Genomic DNA, 22,308 nt, shown 5'->3' with positions numbered 1-22,308 from the left:
ACAAAGAGTGCAATGGCATAGACTGCTGTTGTGCACACGCGATCCTCGACATAAGCCTAAAAAACGATTTCTGTCGTTAATGCATCACGAGATCACAGATCCAAAGCAATGGGACCATAAAGAGCCATTTGACCTCTCAGGGAATGTGTCATTCGGCATCTCCGCAAGTCCGGACTCCAAGGTGGGGGTGCCCCATCATTATGGAAGATGATGGGCGGCCGCAGCTCCTGTGAGCTTTCTCTTACTCTGGACGGCATTTTGCTTGCTAAAGGTTACATTTTATTCCGACTGCTCGGCAGGCACAGGTAACTCAGACTTGAGCAGCGCAGGGTGGGGAGCCGCTTCCCACACAGAAGTCGTCGGTCACGGACGGACCTCACGGGTCAGCAATGTCTCGCTGACTTGACAACAGGTAGCCAGCCCTGAGAACGACTCTTGTATGGCGATCTATACGTAGGGGAACTACACACATTCATGCACGAATCTCAGAATTATATTTATCAAATCTTTGTTATGTAAATCTATTTTTGACCTAGCAGATACCTGGAGAGGGCCGCGTGTCATCAGAGCTTTGATACGATAATACTAATACGCAGTAAACCACTTAAATCAGTTAACAAATGAATAGTGTCAAGTTGCCGACAATGTACCAATAGTTACGAAGTATGTAAGAGATTTCGGTTGCGTACCGGTGATAACCGAGGAGCTGAGAAGTGCTATTCATGGCATTAAAAGTAAGAAAGCTCCAGGTGTGGGTGACAAAAGGGCAACCTGAGTTTCGCAGGAGTGATGCTCTCTAAAACGGTGCTGATTCGTGGACACAAGCTTCTCGGTATCTACAAAATTTATTATTCAAACTGAGAACACGTTCAAGAATTCTGCAGCAGACTGATGTTACAGATATTCGTCTGTAGTTTGCGGCTTATTACACATGAGAGACACCTGCGATTTCTTTTCCAGTCACTTAGGACTTCTGGGCGAGAGATTCGCTATAAATGCAGATGCTCCAGGCTGGTGCGGGGCACCCTGCAGCAGAGAAACACAGGGCAGGAGCTGAAGCCCTGCCATTGTCAACTGGATCGAGAAACTGATTAACACTGGTGTTTCTACTGTGACAATCCCACAGATGTGGAGCAAGGCAAGGGTAGCGGCATTGCTTGAAACAGGTAAAGAACCGCGTACCCTAAGAACTTATGACGTGTATAACTTCCATGACACTTCTTTAATGTTCTGTAAACAATAATTTTAAATAGAATTTCTGAGTCTGTCGACAGGAACATCATTAAAGAACAGTTAGGTTTCAGGACAAGAAAGTCATGTAATAGTCAGATACTCAGTGAAATCAACCCAGCACATCTTGTAAGCGTAAGAAAGAAAACAGATTACAGGAGTTGCTTTTATCTATCTGATAGCTGCTTATGATGCAGTGAATCATAAGAAACTAACAAAGAAGTTGTACACAAATACTAAGGATTCCTGATTGACGCAATTTATTCAGTTTCTAGTGCAGAACAGACGATTTTTTGTCACCCAAAATCACAAAAGCAGTAGACGAGGAATGTAGAAGAACGGCCTTCTCCGGGGAAGTGTGTTGGCACCAGTATTATACAACATGTACACCAATGGTCAATCATTCAATAATGGAACCCGATGTTTCATCCATGTAGATGACCCAACTGTCGCTGCTCAGGGAGTAACATTTGAAGAAATACCGGGCATCTATAATTAAAGAGCAACTACTCATAGAGATACAGTATGACTACCGTTTGGCAGCGAAACTTGGTAGAGATTCTAATGCGTTAATGCGGAAGCGATTTAGGTTGGAAAAAATTAGTTCCAGTTTTGACCATGAGGCTCAAACCTGGCGCTTTGAGTGAAAGAAAGACGTATAGAAATGTTTCCATACGAATGGATTAAGAACGGGACATGGATAGAAAAGATCAAAAAAGTGAAAATGGCATAATGTTGATTTTATTACTATGAGGCACTTACACAGTCTGTTCAGTATGAGCACCGGAGACGTCAACGAGATGCTTCGCGGCGCCATATTTGCACCTGGTGGCCAAAACTGGAACTAATTTTCTCATTTCTTTTCAGCGTAAATCTTTTCCGCGTACCCACCAAGTTTCGCTGCCATACGAGGGCAGTTCTGTTACAACCACGTGGTAGAGAGCTCTCGAAGACGACAACCACTTGAAACCCTACCCGGATAAAACCCAAGCGCATGCGTTCCGCGTACGCAATGAGGCAAGAAGAAAGTTAAAATCACCGGAAAGCACGTAATGTATACTAGTTTGTCCGCCCCGGATATCTAGGGTTAAAGATGCATCGTGCCTTAGCCCCCGGCCAACACTGGGTAGACACAGGGGAGAAGGTACGCACCAGGGACAGCCTCGCCGAACACGACGTGGCGGCGTGCTGCCCCGCGTCCTCCGTGCTTCACCACCTGATCCGTGTTTCTCTGCTGCCGCACCAGCCCTGAGTAGCTGCGTTTATAGCGAATCTCTCGCCCAGGAGGCGTAAGTGACAGGGAAAAAATCGCAGGTGTCTCTCGTATGTAATAAGGGTAAAAGAACGAAGCCGCAAACTGCAGACCAATATTCGTAACATCGGTCTGCTGCACAATTCTTGAATGTGTTCTCAGTTTGAATAATAAATTTTCTAGAGACCGAGAAGCTTGTGTCCAGGAATCGTCACGGTTTTAGAAAGCATCACTCGTGTGAAACTCAGCTTGCCCTTATGCGAACTATGGATAAGGGTTAACAGGTATTCTTCATATTTCTAGATTTCCGAAAAGCATTTAACACGGTGCCTCACTGCAGGCTGATAACGAAACTACGAGCAAATGGAATACGTTCCCAGATATGTGGGTAGCTCGAAGACTTCTTAAGTAATAGATCCCAATACATCGTCTCGACGCGCGAGCATTCAGCAAAGACGTGGGTATCGCCAGGAATGGCCAAGGGAAGTGATATGGCGGACAATACTGTGGCGTACGGAAAAGTGTTGAAGACGAGACACAGCAGGAAGACACAAGATGACTTAGGCAAAATTTCTAGTTGCTGCGATGAGTGGCGGCTACCTCTAAATGTAGGAAAATGTAAGTTAATATCGATGAGTAGGAAAAACAAACCCGTAATGTTGGGATACAGCATTAATAGTGCCCTGGTTAATAGTCACACCAGTTAAATATCTGAGTGTAAAGTGGCGGTGCGGTATGAAATGAAACGAGAGTGTGAAGATTGTGGTAGGGAAGACAAATGATCGAGAATTTTGGAAAAGTGTGGTTCATCTGTAAAAGAGACTGAGTATAGGACTCTAGTGTGACCCATACTTCAGTACTGCTGGAGTATTTGCGATCCGCATCAGATCGGAGTGAAGAAAGTCATCGAAGCAATTCAGAGAAGGGCAGCTAGAATTGTTACCGGTAGGTTCGAAGAACGTGCAAGTTTTACGGAGATTGTGGCGCACAGTGAAGTGCTGGTGCTCGGATGTAGACAGGGTGATTTTTTCCACCGCGTACAAACTCTAGGGATTGATCGATAAGAGTATACGTACGTAAAAAGATCTCATGAATTTATGTCCGGAAGTTCATGGTTTCCATGCTAGACACCTTTCATTCAATCATGCCTTCTTACAGAGGCTGCAGTCTAATACGTGCAGCTACAGTTACAGTATGCGTAATTGCCTCCTAGACGGTGGTATTGTTCCTCATACGTCATACGTTGTGGTAGGGAAGACGAATCAACGAGAATTTTGGAAAAGTGTGGTTCATCTGTAAAGGAGACTGATTATAGGACTCTAGTGTGACCCATACTTCAGTACTGCTGGAGCATTTGCGATCCGCATCAGATCGGAGTGAAGCCAAAATATTAGCATCTGGAAATGCTTCAAGGCCACCATAATCTGCTTGATTGCCCCATACAACAGCAAGTGTAAGCCAGGTACTCCCACCAAACAATGTTTGTACATCACAGGTAAAGTTCAGATGGAGTCCACGAAAAACATTTGGACCTCCTATCAATTGCTGTTTATTAAACTGACGAAATACAGGAAGATGTGCAGCGGATAGGCACTTGGTGCAGCGAGTGGCAACTGACCCTTAACATAGACAAATGTAATGTATTGCGAATACATAGAAAGAAGGATCCTTTATTGTATGATTATATGATAGCAGAACAAACGCTCGTAGCAGTTACTTCTGTAAAATATCTGGGAGTATGCATGCGGAACGATTTGAAGTGGAATGATCATATAAAATTAATTGTTGGTAAGGCGGGTACCAGGTTGAGATTCATTGGGAGAGTCCTTAGAAAATGTAGTCCATCAACAAAGAAGGTGGTTTACAAAACACTCGTTCGACCTATACTTGAGTATTGCTCATCAGTGTGGGATCCGTACCAGATCGGGTTGACGGAGGAGATAGATAAGATCCAAAGAAGAGCGGCGCGTTTCTTCACAGGGTTATTTGGTAACCGTGATAGCGTTACGGAGATGTTTAACAAACTCAAGTGGCAGACTCTGCAAGAGAGGCGCTCTGCATCGCGGTGTAGCTTGCTCGCCAGGTTTCGAGAGGGTGCGTTTCTGGATGAGGTATCGAATATATTGCTTCCCCCTACTTATACCCCCCGAGGAGATCACGAATGTAAAATTAGAGGGATTAGAGCGCGCACGGAGGCTTTCAGACAGTCGTTCTTCCCGCGAACCATACGCGACTGGAACAGGAAAGGGAGGTAATGACAGTGGCACGTAAAGTCCCCTCCGCCACACACCGTTGGGTGGCTTTAAGAGTGTAAATGTAGATGTAGATGTAGATGTGCCCTAGCGCCCTCTCCTGACATAGTAATTGGTAATGTTGGCTCCGATTCCCTTATTTTGCTGACTCGCATTGCAGTGGATCTGATACAGCGTAGTACACAGTGGTCCCGTAGTCGCATCGAGAGCTTGCCGACACGGTGTTTACTTACGGGAAGGCAAGTGGCAGCGAGCGGCAGGCAAGAAGGTTGCATCAGGAGACCTATCCCCTTCGACAACCATCACAGTTTTCAATATTTGAAACAATGTTTCGCCGCTTCTCTGAGACAGTGTCGTTTCAGGAAGCAGCAAATCATGAAGAACGTACCAGAAATGTTCCGACACCAGACTTGGAGAAAAATATGAGGAGAAAAATGTGATTAACGCTGTGGAAGGCGATCGCCGTGTCAGTACCGGACAGTTGGTCCGCCAGTACAGGGTAGCCAGGCGACCGCATGGAACATTGTCCATGACACTTGTCACTACCCTTATCACGTACAGCGTGTGCAGGACTTACTGGCGACAGAATTTCCACGTTAGGAGCGATTTTGTCACCTGTTTCCTCACCAGGCAACCACGATACCGGGGTTTCTGTCATCTATCTTATTCACAGATGAGGCCACCTTTATGTGGAGTGGTATCTTCATCTTTCATAACAGTCATCTGTGGAATAGTATGAAGACTCCATGGTATGGTGATAGCGTCATCAGCGGCGGTGCTGCCGGAATGTGTGGGCAGGGATAGCTTTTGGCCGTATTTTGGGACCAGTAGTCATTTCACGCCGCCTAACCGTGCGGTATTATCGGCGTTTCTTGCGGGTGACTTTGCATCCGCTACTGGAAGAAGTGCCATTGATGATTCAAACGGTTATGTGGCTTCTGTATGTTGGTTCTGCAGAGGCCACCTCATCTTTAACGTCCGGACTCATCTCAGTCCTGTCCTGGTCGATGGATCGGACGAGGGAGTCTAGTTTGATGGCCTGCTCGTTCACCGGATCTCAACCCGTAGGATTTCTGGTTATGGAGCCATCTCAGAAGTATCGGGTACGCAGATCCCATTCCAGATGAAGAGACACTGGGGCAGCGTATTCATACGGATGCAGCGTGGCCGATGGAACATTATCCATGACACTTGTCACTACCCTTATCACGTACAGCGTGTGCAGGACTTACTGGCGACAGAATTTCCACGTTGGGAGCGATTTTGTCACCTGTTTCCTCACCAGGCAACCACGATACCGGGGTTTCTGTCATCTATCTTATTCACAGATGGGGCCACCTTTATGTGGAGTGGTATCTTCATCTTTCATAACAGTCATCTGTGGAATAGTATGAAGACTCCATGGTATGGTGATAGCGTCATCAGCGGCGGTGCTGCCGGAATGTGTGGGCAGGGATAGCTTTTGGCCGTATTTTGGGACCAGTAGTCATTTCACGCCGCCTAACCGTGCGGTATTATCGGCGTTTCTTGCGGGTGACTTTGCATCCGCTACTGGAAGAAGTGCCATTGATGATTCGAACGGTTATGTGGCTTCTGTATGTTGGTTCTGCAGAGGCCACCTCATCTTTAACGTCCGGACTCATCTCAGTCCTGTCCTGGTCGATGGATCGGACGAGGGAGTTAGTTTGATGGCCTGCTCGTTCACCGGATCTCAACCCGTAGGATTTCTGGTTATGGGGCCATCTCAGAAGTATCTGGTATGAAGAGCCCATTCCAGATGAGGAGACACTGGGGCAGCGTATTCATACGGATGCAGCCTGGCCGATGTGAACGTGTCGGACAGAACATACTAAGGCTAGCGTTGAGGCACATGACATCGAGTTTGAACATATGCTGTAGCTGTGGCTGTATGGCACAGCGCGTATTAGATCACAGACTCTGTAACAATGTGTGACTGAATAAATGGTCTCTAGGATGGAAACCATGCATTTCGGGATATGAGTTCATTAGCCTCTTTTGTTCTCTATACTTTAACTGATGAGTCTCTAGAGTTTGTACACAGTGGTAAAAATTACCTGTAGATATACGTAATGACATTCCAATGAACAAAGTTTCACGCTTTTAGTAACCACAAATATTTCAATAGAAATTCTTTCAATACCCAATTAGCCTTATAATTTTATCACACAAAGCTTTTCCATTAAAATAAAATACAACTTTTAAGACCAATGAACAGGGAAAATTGCAATTTGCCCTTTCATTCCCCTTTTACCTTCAAAAAACAACTAATATTAAGACAGCAGCTAATGAAACAATATGATATAAGGGTACTTGGAATCAACCAAAACAATTTTCAAATTTTGTGCTGGGTTCACCTTCATGCAATTAGAATAAACAATTTTGATGCGCCCACAGATAATGTTTACATAAACGAATCCCGTTAACTAAGATGACAGATAAAGGCCATGCTAGCAATTGGCAAGAGAAGATTTAAATTTACGCAACGAGCTCATCGACTTGCATTTCAGAATAAATAATATTACAATGACCACAAGTAATCCTTACACAACAGACGAGTCAATTACTATAGTGAATTGATAGCTCACACGTTAACTTTACTCATATACAGCCCTCCTTCCAAAATGTGAACGACAACTTTGTCAGCAATGATGAAATGAATGAGAGGACACACAGTAAACTGAATAGCACGTAATGTAACAAATACGATTCTGTCAAGGTAAGCACGCCCATCGAAGACCACGTGGGCTCAAAACAATAACCACGATGCTCACCGATAATGTACTTCACTACAATCAGCTAAGTCATTCGATAGACTGACCAGTGAATACGCCTTTACGAGCTGTAACGGCCACTCAAATCAACATAGGCTAAACGGTCGCAAACGGCCATCTCGACCACATCACCTTACTTTTCATGTGGCCGCTTAACGCCGCTGAGAGTCCAAAATTCGGCGAATGGCAGGATGCAGCAATTCCTGCGGCTCCTTTCATAAACCTCTTCGTGGCCACTCGACCCAACAACGGGTGGGAGCCTGCGGCTGCCAGACGGTGCGCCCCGACCGGTCTAACGAAACTGCAACCACTCTCGGTCAGCCCTCTTTGTCGCAGCGAGAAGTTTACGTCGCCCACCTCCGGGAGGTTGCCAGTAGGCGGTAATTCAAACTGGGGCAATCCAGCCGTCACAGAGACGGCTCGGAACTTAAATTCGAACCTCTGGAAGGAAGGCGACATTCTTTTCGAGCAACACTACTGAGAAAACTTAGGGAACCGGAATTTGAAACTGACTGCAGAACGAATCTGCCGTAACCAATACGCACATTTGACTAAGAACCACAAAATTACGAGAAAGTAGTGCTCATACGTAGGCATATAGGTAGTCGCTTTTTCCTCGCTTTATATGTAGTGGGAAGGAAAGGAAAAGAGTAGTTGTGGTACTATACGGCGGTTTTCAGGGTATCTATGTAGATGCGAATCACTGGCCCTAACATATACATCAATCACCTTTCTGAAGATGCCACAGTTAAACTGTGGGATTACTTCTACACTTTCCTTTGTAAGGAGCCTAGGAAAACAGAATTTAGCATTACTGCTTCTGTTTGGTATCATATATTTCGGAATCTATGTTATCCACGAGTGTCTGAATCCCAACCTTGGGTTCACTAACAGTCTTTACACATTCCCGTTCGGGAAGACCACGCGGCTAGCCGGGCGGACGTTATTATAGTGACTACATGCTCTCTAGTGTGCCAAATATTACTAAAGTAACGTCATTTTATCCCCCTGAAAACAGCGAAAATTGTGGAGTGTATGATAGTATTTCTTTCGTTTGGGGCAGATAACAGTGGGGTCACGAAGAAGCTACATAAAACTTTTATAATCTGAATGTTTTCAGTAGTTATTAGTTTTATGTAGTAGCGAGTAGTTGTTCGAGAGCTATAGAAAGGTCCATTAATTTTGTTTGGTGTGAAATACGGTCCAAAGCTTTCTTATTCATTGCAGCATCACCTGCTGATCACTAGTTGTTTTGTTCAACGATATCGTCCCCAGAGTTCAAAATGGCTCTGAGCACTATGGGACTTAACATCTGAGGTCATCAGTCCCCTAGAACTTAGAACTACTTAAACCTAACTAACTTAAAGACATCACACACACACACATGCCCGAGGCAAGATTCGAACCTGCGACCGTAGCAGTAGCGTGGTTCCACAATGAAGCGTCTAGAACCGCTCGGCCACACCTGCCGGCCGTCCTCAGAGTAAAAGAAAGTAATGAAATATACATCGTTGCACTAAAAGTTCCAGCATCAGAGAAGAAATTTTGCTTACTGCGTGTTTACAGTATAGCAGGAAGGATAGACGATTAAGTTTGCGGATGGTTTGGGATGTAAAGGGTGAGAGATTTGGTGCGCAGGCTTGCCAACTTCGACAGGCAAAAGTGGCTGTAACACAACTGGGCTTCGAATGGAAGTGAGATTTGGTGATAACTACGGGTGCGTGGTGGAGTGCAAGTCCCTCGGAAGCCATGACCAGATGTCCTCATTGGGTTCGAGGTTTGGAGAAACGTGGCGGCCAGGACAAGAGTGGAACACCGTCTGTGTGGGGCAGGTAAGGACGGCACAGGCCGCAGCCAGTCTTGCGTTATCTTGTTGAATGATAACGTCGTGGAGAAGTCGCTGACCATGACGCGTCAGACGTGTCAGTAAGGCCTGCTGTCCAAATTACCAGCGTTGCACACCACCACGTCAGATGCTGGGCAGCTCTGACACTGGCGAATGCCGTATGGCGGTATCGGTCGCTCACACTGGCATACGTTGGGCGCCGTACGGGGACAGCTCCTCGCGGACAGCGCTCGTGCTGCCCTGGGGGCGCCGTCTCGCTCTCCCTGTGGATGTGGGTGCCTGTCTTCCTGAAAGGGTGCCACTTGCTGACTCGAGGCGTGTGGTGTGCTGCAGCGGCGAGTGAACCACCAGAGTCCGCGCTCTCGGACGCTGGTGACACTGGGCTGTTGAGAGCAGCGACAACGCTGAACAGTCTCCGTGCAACAGCAGCCTGTCGCTGCCGAATTGCAGGGCGTTTCAACTTCTTACACAAGGCATGACACACGACCTTCTTACAAAGAAGCAACAGTCAAACGGGGTATCTGAATGGGAGGCCTTTAAGCAGTGCCGGCCAGAGTGGCCGAGCGGTTCTAGGCGCTTAAGTCTGGAGCTGCGCGACCGCTACGGTCGCAGGTTCGAATCCTGCCTCGGGCTTGGATGTGCGTGATGCCATTACTTTAGTTAGGTGTAAGTAGTTCTAAGTTCTAGGGGACTGATGACCTCAGATGTTAAGTCCCATAGTGCTCAAAGGCATTTGAACCATTTGAGCCTTTAAGCACTATTCTGCTATATATAGAATGTAGACAGCCGTTACCCTATGTAGTTTGTGAACTTACGCTGGAATACTCATCATTTGTATATCTGCACATGTCTTACATTTTAAGAGAACTTGTCTGTCGCATGCCGCCCACACTGTGCTGCAATTTTAATGCGTAGTAGTGTGCTTACAGTAAATTCTGTGCGTATAGAGCGAGGAACCGCAGTTCTTAAGAGAGTAGAATCGCGTTTGGGAGTTTTCAGGCATCAGCCAGCCAGTGACAAGACAGTACCTCCGACAAAACGTGGCCGTTTAAATTTTTTTTTGCGCTAATATCCAACTTCATTTACGCCCCTCGTCAACACTCTTTCGACCCTCGCAGATATCGTATGAAAGCATTAAATGCGTTCAGGATAATGGGCAGAAACAAGAAGCAGAAGTATCTCAAGTCATATTCGCATAGAATTCCTGTACTGCTAATGAGAATTACTCGAGTTAGAGAAAAATTACAGCAACACTAAAAAAAAAATATTACCAAGCGTACCGTGCGAAACCCGTTAGCAATCGAAACAGCTTCCAGTAGTCTCCCTATACCGGTAGGAGTGGGAACGAAGATCTAAAATGCAGAGCCAAAATTACTTTACACATATTATCAAAAAATAATTTGCTACACGAAGATTAGGTTTCAGCATTAAATCTCAAAGCTTACTTTTCCTTCACAGCTAAACGTCACATATCTTTACTTGTTCAAATGTTCAAATATGTGTGAAATCTTATGGGACTTGACTGCTAAGGTCATCAGTCCCTAAGCTTAAGGACTAAGGACAAACACACACACCCATGCCCGAGGGAGGTCTCGAACCTCCGGCGTGACCAGCCGCACAGTCCATGACTGCAGCGACTCACACCGCTCGGCTAATCCCGCGCTTCTTTACCTCATACTGCAATTTATAATGACACCATAATACAAAAATAACAGCTTAACAGGTTAATGGCAAAGCACATGAAATCAAGCTCAAGTTACAAGTTTTACACACCGACTGTAACTCAGTACAAAAAGGTTTTAAACCTAACATCAGTTTTTTAGAGTTTAACTAACAACTGTACAAAGTAGAGCCTGAGCTAGAAAATGTACCTGCGCTTTCCCGACTTTTGACGTAAATTAATTCCAGAAGACTAAGAGGTAATGTATCTCATTAGGATCAAGAAAACAGTAGTGAGAGCTTTGAATTGAGTAGCAACAGAAGTAAAAATTACCACTGACTAGTTTACAACACGACAAGCTAAGACTCTGACTAGTTTACAAGACGATAAATTAAAACCCAGATTACTTAAATGAAGAGACAGGTTCGAAGTAATATCACACGGATACAAGCCCCATTGTCGAATGGCTGCTTCCTGGCGTATAAAAAGAACATCAGTCACCAAGAATGCCTCTACAATGCGTTAAGAAGGAACAAAATTTGGATGGAAATAGGTAAAACATAGATTTGTTACCACAAGGATACTAAAATGTAGAGTTTCAGGGCCGGAAATATCATGTCCATTATAATTATCCGGGCTGTTATGCCGTGGTCGGTTGATGAATCCTGTATCAATTCCCAACGTTTCGTCTCCGTCTGCGGAGGACATCTTCAAGGGGGTAGGGGGTCTGTAGCTCGATGGAAGGTCCAACACACCCACTGGCTCACTACCCACCCCAGACGGAGACGAAACGTTGGGAATTGACACAGAATTCATCAACCGACCACGGCATAACAGCCCGGATAATTATAATGGACTTACACAAGGAACCAACATAACTAAAACGTAATCGATGTCACTTACATACTTGTTACGTGCAATTGCTGTTGATTTGAATGTTAACGGAACACGACCAACTTGAGTTCACAGCACTGTTCAAACGTTGATATAACAAACATAACTCAGCTTTCAGATGTAGCCAGGATCCGGGAATAGTAGAAAACTGTCACATCTTTCTAGAGGACGCGGTATAAGAAAACTACTGCCAAATAGTTTAGCTCTCTAGACTAGCTAGAATTAACACAGTGGTGACAGGATACCGGAGTAATAATAACTGACAAGACTCCCACAGTAGCCTGCCACATTGTCACCAGTTCATTGAGAGCTCTAGAAGAGTGCACTCCACAGTTACAAAATAGCAAACAGTGTCCTTGTGTGCTCTTCACAATACTAACAGAGCCCATCCAGACACACGTAGTTCCAGGCCACTGCACAGGGGACACTCGTCACCTGGCACTCGCTCACCGCCACCCACGGCTCTGCTCACGGCAGCGCACACCAGCTCGTATAGCCTCGCGCTCGCCGCACAAGGAACCTTGGGACGGGAAAATTTCGAGAAAACAGTCCAAGTATCCCAGAAGTTAGAAAGGACAGTAAAACCTGCACTAAAGAATTTGACAAAAGCAAACCGGACGGTTCGCTCACAATGGATAAATATAGCTTCTGCATTATTTCCAAAGGAAATACTGGCAAGGTCAGATAGCGATGATGGAGGGTGGTCAGCGATCACGCGTCCTTGTCTCCAAAGAAAACCACAAACGCTGGATGATACTACGATGTTGATACGCAGGTGGGCAAGGCAGATGCTAAAATTGGCGCCTGTGCTCCAAAAGAAGTCCTGCACGATGCGAGGGGTATAAATAGAGATTCGGTGTCCTGGAACACAGCATCACTGTTGAGGAGCAAACATTGTCCCACGGCATGGACATAATAAGTCAAAATAGTCACATATTCCTTGGCAATAATGAGACCTTGCTAAGTAAGTGTGGGGCCTGTGGAACTCCACCATACGAGTGCCCATATCATCATCGAAACTTCGCCATGTTTCACTCTTGGGACGTTAAGTAACCCAGAAGTTGGAAACAGAGTGGAACAAGAATGATTCCACGAAATAACTTTATTCCATTGCTCCATAGCCCCCTTTTTATGGCTTCGGCACCACGTTTTCGTGTGGCGGGCATTTGCATCACTGATGAGTAGTTTTGGAATTCCAGCTCCAGCTGCAGTTCCCTGCGTATGGAACTCCCTTGGAGTTGTTTTGTTGCTGACAGCGTTCACAAGAACGGCATTCAGTTCCGCAATGACGTTCGCAACTGTCGTCCTCTTATATTTCGTCACAGTACTCCTCAATGACTGTGGTGTCACCGCCAGGCACCACACTTGCTGGGTGGTAGCCTTTAAATCGGCCGCGATCCGGTAGTATACGTCGGACCCGCGTGTCGCCACTATCAGTGATTGCAGACCGAGGGCCGCCACACGGCAGGTCTAGAGAGACTTCCTAACTCTCGCCCCAGTTGTACGGCCGACTTTGCTGGCGATGGTTCACTGACTTCTACGCTCTCATTTGCCGAGACGATAGTTGGCATCGCCTTCAGCTGCGTTATTTGCTGCGATCTGGCAAGGCGCCGGTATCCGTACTATTGAAATTATGAATCATGTGCCATAAAGAGCGACGTTCTCCATAGGTGGATTAAAGTTGAGTGTTCCACCTGCTACGTCCGTTTTTCTCAATTCTAATTCCCTTGTCATGTTTCAGACCTCACGCCAGCCTGCGTGAGCTAAAACGCGCGCATTTCGGCCTCCTTTACTAACACGGTTGGCTCTCCTGCCAACCACAACAATGACCGTCTTTCCCGAACACTCGTCACACAATTTCGCCTGCGTTGTGACTTAGCGAATTACGTTTTCCCGCTTTCGTTATATTCAGGTAGATACGATGCTTCTTGAGACACCAAACAATTTGTCTTCCTCGGTTACGAAAGCACCCAACATAAGAGCACCAACAAATTTCCCTGGTTTGAATTCACTTAGCTGCGACACAATGCACTCGAGCTAAACGAGACACCCTTCTCACCACGACCAGCATCTGCAGCTTATGGAGGACGCTGCACAGTTGCGATTGGTACTCAGATTCAATAGCGCATGTTTGGCCAGCATCTACATATTTTTTCCCATCCCCTCCATATTCCAACGCCAAATGGGTGTCTGGAGGTACTGAACAGTAGTTTTTATTTCTTATACAACATGCAGGCTGAGTTGGCATCCCTTCGCTCCCAGCTTCATGAAGTGTTGGTTTCGGTCACACACCTTGAGGCTGTTGCCAATGGGCAGCACTGTGGGGGTCCAGATGGGGGTTTGTCGGGGACGGCCAGCTCGTCCCACGCATCCCCCGATCGGACTACGACTGTGGCTGCCCGGGATACTGCCCACATTGAGGCTGATCCCTCACCTGTGGTAGTGTGTGAGGTCGTCACGAGGTGTGGCAGGGGGCAAAAGACATTCCGGATAGCTGAACGGAAGGCCTCTAAAGTTCGTCTGAGGAATCGGTTTCAGGCTCTGTCTCAGGCTGATACTGATCTTCGGCCGGACATGGCTGCTTGTCCTGTTCCAGAGGTTGCCCCTCAGTCTGCAAGATGCAGGCGGTCGCAAAGGGTGGGCTTACTGGGAGCCGGGATCTCCAACGTCAGGCCCGTAATGGGGACTCTTAGGGATATGGCAGCAAGAGAGGGGAAGAAAACCAATGTGCATGCACTCCGTGTGCATACCGAGGGGAGTCATTCCAGATGTGGAAAGGGTCCTTCCGGATGCCATGAAGGGTACAGGGTGCACCCATCTGCAGGTGGTCGCTCATGTTGGCACCAATGATGTGTGTCGCTATGGATCGGAGGAAATCCTCTCTGGCTTCCGGCGGCTATCTGATTTGGTGAAGACTGCCAGTCTCGCTAGCTGGGTGAAAGAAGAGCTCACCATCTGCAGCATCGTCAACAGGACTGACTGCGGACCTTTGGTACAGAGCCGAGTGGAGGGTCTGAATCAGAGGCTGAGACGGTTCTGTGACCGTGTGGGCTGCAGATTCCTCGACTTGCGCCATAAGGTGGCGGGGTTTCGGGTTCCGCTGGATAGGTCAGGAGTCCACTATACGCAGCAAGCGGCTACACGGGTAACAGGGGTTGTGTCACGTGGACTGGGCGGTTCTTTAGGTTAGATGGCCTCGGGCAAATACAGAAAGGGCAACAGCCTCAAAGAGTGCGGGGCAAAGTCAGGACATGCGGGGACCAAGCACCAATCGGTATTGTAATTGTAAACTGTCGAAGCTGCATTGGTAAAGTACCGGAACTTCAAGCGCTGATAGAAAGCACCGAAGCGGAAATCGTTATAGGTACAGAAAGCTGACTGAAGCCAGAGATAAATTATGCCGAAATTTTTACAATGGCAAAGACGGTGTTTAGAAAGGATAGATTGCATGCAACTGCTGGTGGCGTGTTTGTCGCTTTTAGTAGTAGTTTATCCTGTAGTGAAGTAGAATTGGATAGTTCCTGTGAATTATTATGGGTGGAGGTTACACTCAACAACCGAGCTAGGTTAATAGTTGGCTCCTTTTACCGACCTCCCGACTCAGCAACATTAGTGGCAGAACAACTGAGAGAAAATTTCGAATACATTCCACATTAATTTTCTGAGCATGTTATAGTCTTAGGTGATGATTTCAATGTACCAGATATTGACTGGGACACTCATATGTTTAGGATGGGTGTTAGGGACAGAGCATCGAGTGACATTATACTGAGTGCACTATCCGAAAATTACAACGAGCAATTAAACAGAGAACCGACTCGTGGAGATAACATTTTAGACCTACTGATAACAAACAGACCCGAACTTTTCGACTCTCTAAGTGCAGAACAGGGAATCAGTGATCATAAGGCCGTTGCAGCATCCCTGAATATGGAAATTAATAGGAATATAAAAAAAGGGAGGAAGGTTTATCTGTTTAGCAAGAGTAATAGAAGGCAGATTTCAGACTACCTAACAGATCGAAACGAAAGTTTCTGTTCCGACACTGACAATGTTGAGTGTTTATGGAAAAAGTTCAAGGCATTCGTGAAATGCGTTTTAGACAAGTACGTGCCGAGTAAAACTGTGATGGACGGGAAAAACCCACCGTGGTTCAACAACACAGTTAGGAAACTACTGCGAAAGAAAAGAGAGCTTCACTCCAAGTTTAAACGCAGCCAAAACCTCTCAGATAAACAGAACCTAAACGATGCCAAAGTTAGTGTAAGGAGGGCTATGCGTGAAGCGTTCATTGAATTCGAAAGTAAAATTCTATGTACCGACTTGACAGAAAATCCTAGGAAGTTCTCGTCTTACGTTAAATCAGTAAGTGATTCGAAACTGCATATCCAGACTCCGGGGTGATGATGGCATTGAAACAGAGGATGACACGCGTAAATCTGAAATACTAAACATCTTTTTCCAAAGCTGTTTCATAGAGGAAGACCGCACTGCAGTTCCTTCTCTAAATCCTCGCACAAACGAAAAAATGGCTGACATGGAAATAAGTGTCCAAGGAATAGAAAAGCAACTGGAATCACTCAACAGAGGAAAGTCCACTGGACCTGACGGGATACCAATTCGATTCTATAGAGAGTACGCGAAAGAACTTGCCCCCCTGCTAACAGCCGTGTACCGCAAGTGTCTAGGGGAACGGAAGGTTCCAAATGACTGTAAAAGAGCACTGGTAGTCCCAGTCTTCAAGAGGGGTCGTAGAGCAGATGCGCAAAACTATAGACCTACATCTCTGACGTCGATCTGTTGTAGAATTTTAGAACATGTTTTTTGCTCGAGTATCATGTCGTTTTTGGAAACCCAGAATCTACTGTGTAGGAATCAACATGGATTCCGGAAACAGCGATCGTGTGAGACCGAACTCGCTTTATTTGTTCATGAGACCCAGAAAATATTAGATACAGGCTCCCAGGTAGATGCTATTTTCCATGACTTGACAGTTCCGCACTGTCGCCTGATAAAGAAAGAAAGAGCCTACGGAATATCAGACCAGCTGTGTGGTTGGATTGAAGAGACGTATACAGACGTTAAAGTAACCTCTGGCGTGCCGCAGGGCAGTGTTATGGGACCATTGCTTTTCACAATATATATAAATCACCTAGTAGATAGTGTCGTACGTTCCATGCGGCTTTTCGCGGATGATGCTGTAGTATACAGAGAAGTTGAAGCACTAGAAAATTTTAGCGAAATGCAGGAATATCTGCAGCGGATAGGCACTTGGTGCAGCGAGTGGCAACTGACCCTTAACATAGACAAATGTAATGTATTGCGAATACATAGAACGAAGGATCCTTTATTGCATGATTATATGATAGCAGAACAAACGCTGGTAGCAGTTACTTCTGTAAAATATCTGGGAGTATGTGTGCGGAACGATTTCAAGTGAAATGATCACATAAAATTAATTGTTGGTAAGGCGGGTACCAGGTTGAGATTCATTGGGAGAGTCCTTAGAAAATGTAGTCCTTCAACAAAGGAGGTGGCTTACAAAACACTCGTTCGACCTATACTTGAGTACTGCTCATCAGTGTGGGATCCGTACCAGATCTGGTTGACGGAGGAGATAGAGAAGATTCAAAGAAGAGCGACGCGTTTCGTCACAGGGTTATTTTGTAACCGTGATAGCGTTACGGATATGTTTAACCAACTCAAGTGGCAGACTCTTTAAGAGAGGCGCTCTGCATCGCGGTGTAGCTTGCTCGCCATGTTTCGAGAGGGTGCGTTTCTGGATGAGGTATCGAATATATTTCTTCCCCCTACTTATACCTCCCGAGGAGATCTGTTTCACGTAAAGTGCCCTCCGCCACACACCGTTGCCTGGCTTGCGGAGTATAAATGTAGATGTAGATGCTGAGGGCCAGTGTGGTTCGCGTGTCGTGGGAGAGGTGTCCAACACGTGGACACACTGCTTGTAGTCTTCGTGGTGGTCCGTATCGTTACGGCATAAGTAATTTGATTGTCAGGCTTTGACAATAAGGAAGGTGCTTTGTGTACCGGCGACACAAGTTTGTGCCTCATTTATTTGACACTTTTCGCTAGAGTTTCAGAGATGAGTGTTTAGTCGGTTGTTCCGCTGTCACGTAAACGAGCTGAGCCAGCGCGCGGCGGGCTGCTCTGTTGTGCTGCAGGCGGACTGGCAGTTCGAGACGGAGCCGGACCCCCGCGCGTGCCGCGCCTTCCGCGGCGGCCGGTGTGCGTGGCCGCGCGGCAGGGCGCTGGGCGGCTCCAGCGTGCTCAACTGGATGATCCACGTGCGCGGGCCCGTGCAGGACTACGACGTGTGGGCGGCGCTCGGCAACGACGGCTGGGCGTACCGCGACGTGCTGCCCTTCTTCATCAAGTCGCAGGACGTGGAGGCGGGCGAGCTGCGGCGCCGCCCCCACGCGGCCGCCGTGCACGGCACGGGCGGCGGGCTGCGCGTCAGCAAGTTCGGCCCCGACGACCCGTTCATGCGCACGCTCAGCGACGCCGCCAGGGAGGCGGGCCACAGAGTCGTCGACGACTTCAACTCGGACGGCTATCTCGGTTTCACAAACAACTTCGGTACGGTGCGGAACGGGACCAGGTGGAACGTGGCTAAAGCGTTCCTGGTACCGGCGAAGAGCCGAGAGAATCTCCACGTCGTGAAGCACGCACACGTCACCAAAGTCCTCGTCGATCCCGCGACGAAGCAGGCGTACGGAGTCCAGTACCTCAAAGACGGGAAAGAGCGCGAGGTGAAGGTCGCGAAGGAAGTGGTAGTGTCTGCGGGAGCTGTCAACACGCCACAAGTTCTGATGCTGTCCGGTATCGGGCCGAAGGAACACTTGGAGGAATTGGGAATACCGGTGGTGAAGGACCTCAGTCGGATTCAACCTTCAAGATCATACCATTTACACTGGACTCGTGTACCTAATAGAGAATTCCGAGCGAGATTTGGAGAGTAAGAAGAATCAGGTGCTTCAGGGCGCTTTCGAGTACCTGACGAACAGGACGGGTATCCTGTCCAACACCGGCCTCACCAGCTACCAGGGCTTCGTGAGGACGGACAGCGCCCCGGACGACGACGAGACCTACCCGGACATCCAGTACCACTACGCGCGGTTCGAGCCGAGCTTCGAGGAGTGGACGGAGGCGTTCCTGGAGGCGGGCAGCTACGGCGACGAGTACCGCACGGCGCTGCGCCTGCTGGCCGAGCGCCACGACGTGGTGCTGGTGCTGCCCACGCTGCTGGGGCCCACGAGCCGCGGCCGCGTCGCGCTGCGCAGCCCACACCCCGCAGACCCGGTCGCCATCCACGCGGGCTACTACAGCGACCCCAGGGACTCGGACAACATGCTGGCCGGCATCCGGCTGGCGCACCGCCTGGGCACCACGGAGGCGATGCGCCGCGCCGGGGTGCTCGTCAGGGACGTGCCCGTGGCGGCGTGCGCCGGGCTGCCGCCGCTCACCGACCAGTACTGGCGCTGCGCGCTGCCGCAGCTCACCACCACGCTGTACCACCCGGCCGGCACCGCCAAGATGGGGCCCGCCGCCGACCCCGACGCCGTCGTCGACGCGCGGCTGCGCGTGCACGGCGTGCGGGGCCTGCGCGTCGCCGACGCCTCCGTCATGCCGCTCGTCGTCAGGGGCAACACCAACGTGCCCTCCGTCATGATCGGCGAGAAGTGCGCCCACATGGTGGCAGAGGACTGGCGCCAGCAATGACGGCCGCTGTCGCCCTAGTCTCGTGAATTTTTAACTGCACGCAGTGTTCACCTTGTGACGTACCGCACCTACAGCTACCCCCCACGTTCGAAAGACTCCGGCACCACCCACCACCACACATATCTGCAAACGACTGGGTCAGTGGTCGACTGTAAAATGCTAACCCTGTAAGGCGAAAGTCGTATTATAAACACACAGCGTCAAGCATCTCCAACTGTTCGTATCTGAAACACACACTGCCATTCATAGTGACATCGACGCCAGAAAATAAACGGAACCAAAACATAATTTACGGGCAACACTGAATTTAAGTTGGGCTTCTTAACCTGAACACATAAAGAGTTGTCCTCTCACCAGAATACAGCGACAACACATAATATCCTCATAATACAATAAAACGGTAAATATTACTCGAAAGCAAACGCTAATAGGAATTATAGGGGAAACACCTTTTCTTTTATCTTTCTTAAAGATCACAAAGATGTCATGCAAATGGGTTTGGTGCTGAACAATTTACTGCTACAGTTCTCTTACCTATAATGAGACCTGCCGCAATATTCACTTACCAACTTTATATTATTACTCACACTGCGAATAAACCTTATGTTTCTCTTACTAACGTTCTTTGAAACTGATAGCCTCTCCTTGCAGTTAGTTTCCTCCTTTCTAGGGACAGAATTCCTCTTTCTCTCTAGAAAACCTGCTGCAAGCCCCCTTCAACTTTCGCTGTGACAGCTACTCCTCTGAGGAGTCCACCGCCACAGTGACAGCTCTTGCTACTTCCTCGGTCCCCTCCACACCCGCCACCACTCACTTATCGCACTCAGTACCCCACCCCACACACCGCACTCATTTATGATCAGCCACTGTGCTGTCGCTTGGTACACTATCAAATTTCTAAACAACAACGCCAACATACTCCCGTCCTACTTCGCTGTCGAGTAAGATCACTTTAGTTTCTCGCTTTCGTCGTACTCCAGAAGCCACAGAGACTGCTTATCAAAGGAGCAGCAGCATTTTGCAGCCGACGACCCAGAGGCTTTCGGTGCACAGTATCAACCACGATGACCCCAGGGCCACTGTGGTGTCACAGCTATTCCCAATACAGAATTTGTTTCTTCAGTTCCAGTCTACGATCACAAAAGTTGTCGTCGTAGTATTGGTTTCATCCCATGATCTTCAGATGTGTTTAAAATATACCCTATTTTACCAGAGGCCATAAAGGTTTCACAGTCAACACTACTAGTCAGTAAACTTTAGTGAGGCCAGAATTCCCAATGGCACAGCAATCGACCGAGCGAGAGCAGCTAAGCGAGGTTTCTGGCTTTCCCACACCCCTGAACAATGGACTCGCAGGTCACACTCTCACACTGAGGACCACGGCATCGCCCAGGGAGACGTTACATTTCTTGCAGCCGAATTGTGGCCGGCGTCAGTTACAAAAGTGTGCTCAGCGTTTCCCCAGCGGCCTTTAACCGTATCGAGCTCTTTGCTGCCACCAAGCAATTTACTACCATCACAGCAAGCAGTATCTCCAGCTGAAAAATTTAATTAAACCTCCTTAATGCTATCGCTATCCGTTGTTCTACGAATTTCTCAAATTACTGATTATTATTACACAAATACAAGATCACGAAGAGACATGGGCTTCCTCCTTACAGCGGAAGTGACTGCTGGGTCTCACAGAACGATGTTGGTGTAGGTACCAGGAGGTTCACGATCCCAGCAATTGAGCGCTCTAGCGAAATGTTGTAATGTTGCTCTGATGTCTTCCAGTGTGTCTAAGCCTGTGTGGAGTCGTATTATTGCCTTCCTGCACGAATTCGCAGACAGACTTGAGACATCTGGAATTACTTCTTCGGCAGCTACCTTCCGCAAGTGTGTAGACAGATAAGTCAATTACAAAAATATTAATTGCAAACTGTATGGCAATCATATATAATGATGATTTTCTACATGAATTTCAATTTTACTGGTGTGTGTGCAAGTTTTAATATGTACTCAGTTTATATTTTTCAAAATAAAAGTGTCAAAATATAGTTTCATATGATTTTATTCGCAAAACATTCACTGAGAAATAATACTTCCTGCTGGGTAACCCATTATAAGTATCGAAGCATTCTACAACAGATGCAAGAATCTAACGGTGAGATCTTAGCATAGAGTAAGGAATAACACTGCGTTGTATAGATGTAGGATGGGATGTTTCCGTCAACGTATTTCATGGGCAGTATATCAAGAGTGGAGAAAGTGATTCATCTTATTAATGGGAACGTTCTGTGAAAATAGTGCAGTCTGACTGTGTTCTTTGTTGAGCACACATTTGTTATCAGCGGATCGAAAGCATTATACCTTTCCTCACAGAGCAGCGACAGATGGACGCGGAGCAGCTATTTTTGACAACTTTATTAAAAAGAGTTACATTATCCACACGAATTATAAAAATGGATACACGTATGTATATACGTACCTATCTTCCACCTCTCCTCCTAAGGCACTCGGCCAATTTCAACCAAACTTAGTGCACGTATCATTTACTCTGTAGAAAGAATCGCTGTGAGGGTAAGAACCAACCACCCATCAGAGGGCTGGAAGGGTGCGAAGAAACAGTGCTGCCCACGACGCGAGAACACCCGCATTTT

General features: G+C 47.4%; 1 protein-coding gene across 1 annotated transcript in view; it reads left to right on the top strand.

The window, feature by feature from the left end:
* LOC126267970 (glucose dehydrogenase [FAD, quinone]-like) overlaps positions 1-21,705 on the top strand; it is a 63,050-nt gene extending 41,345 nt beyond the window's left edge. The window contains 2 exon segments of the mRNA XM_049973316.1: positions 18,109-18,821; positions 18,823-21,705. Coding sequence (XP_049829273.1) covers positions 18,109-18,821; positions 18,823-19,666 — 1,557 coding nt within the window. The 3' untranslated portion in view covers positions 19,667-21,705.
* The last annotated feature ends 603 nt before the right edge of the window (positions 21,706-22,308 follow it).

The sequence above is a fragment of the Schistocerca gregaria genome, chromosome 4 (genome assembly GCF_023897955.1).
Source record: "Schistocerca gregaria isolate iqSchGreg1 chromosome 4, iqSchGreg1.2, whole genome shotgun sequence".
Classification (NCBI taxonomy): Eukaryota; Metazoa; Arthropoda; class Insecta; order Orthoptera; family Acrididae; genus Schistocerca; species Schistocerca gregaria.
The sequence above is the reverse complement of the archived record's forward strand: the minus strand, read 5'-3'. Positions and strand labels throughout refer to the sequence as shown.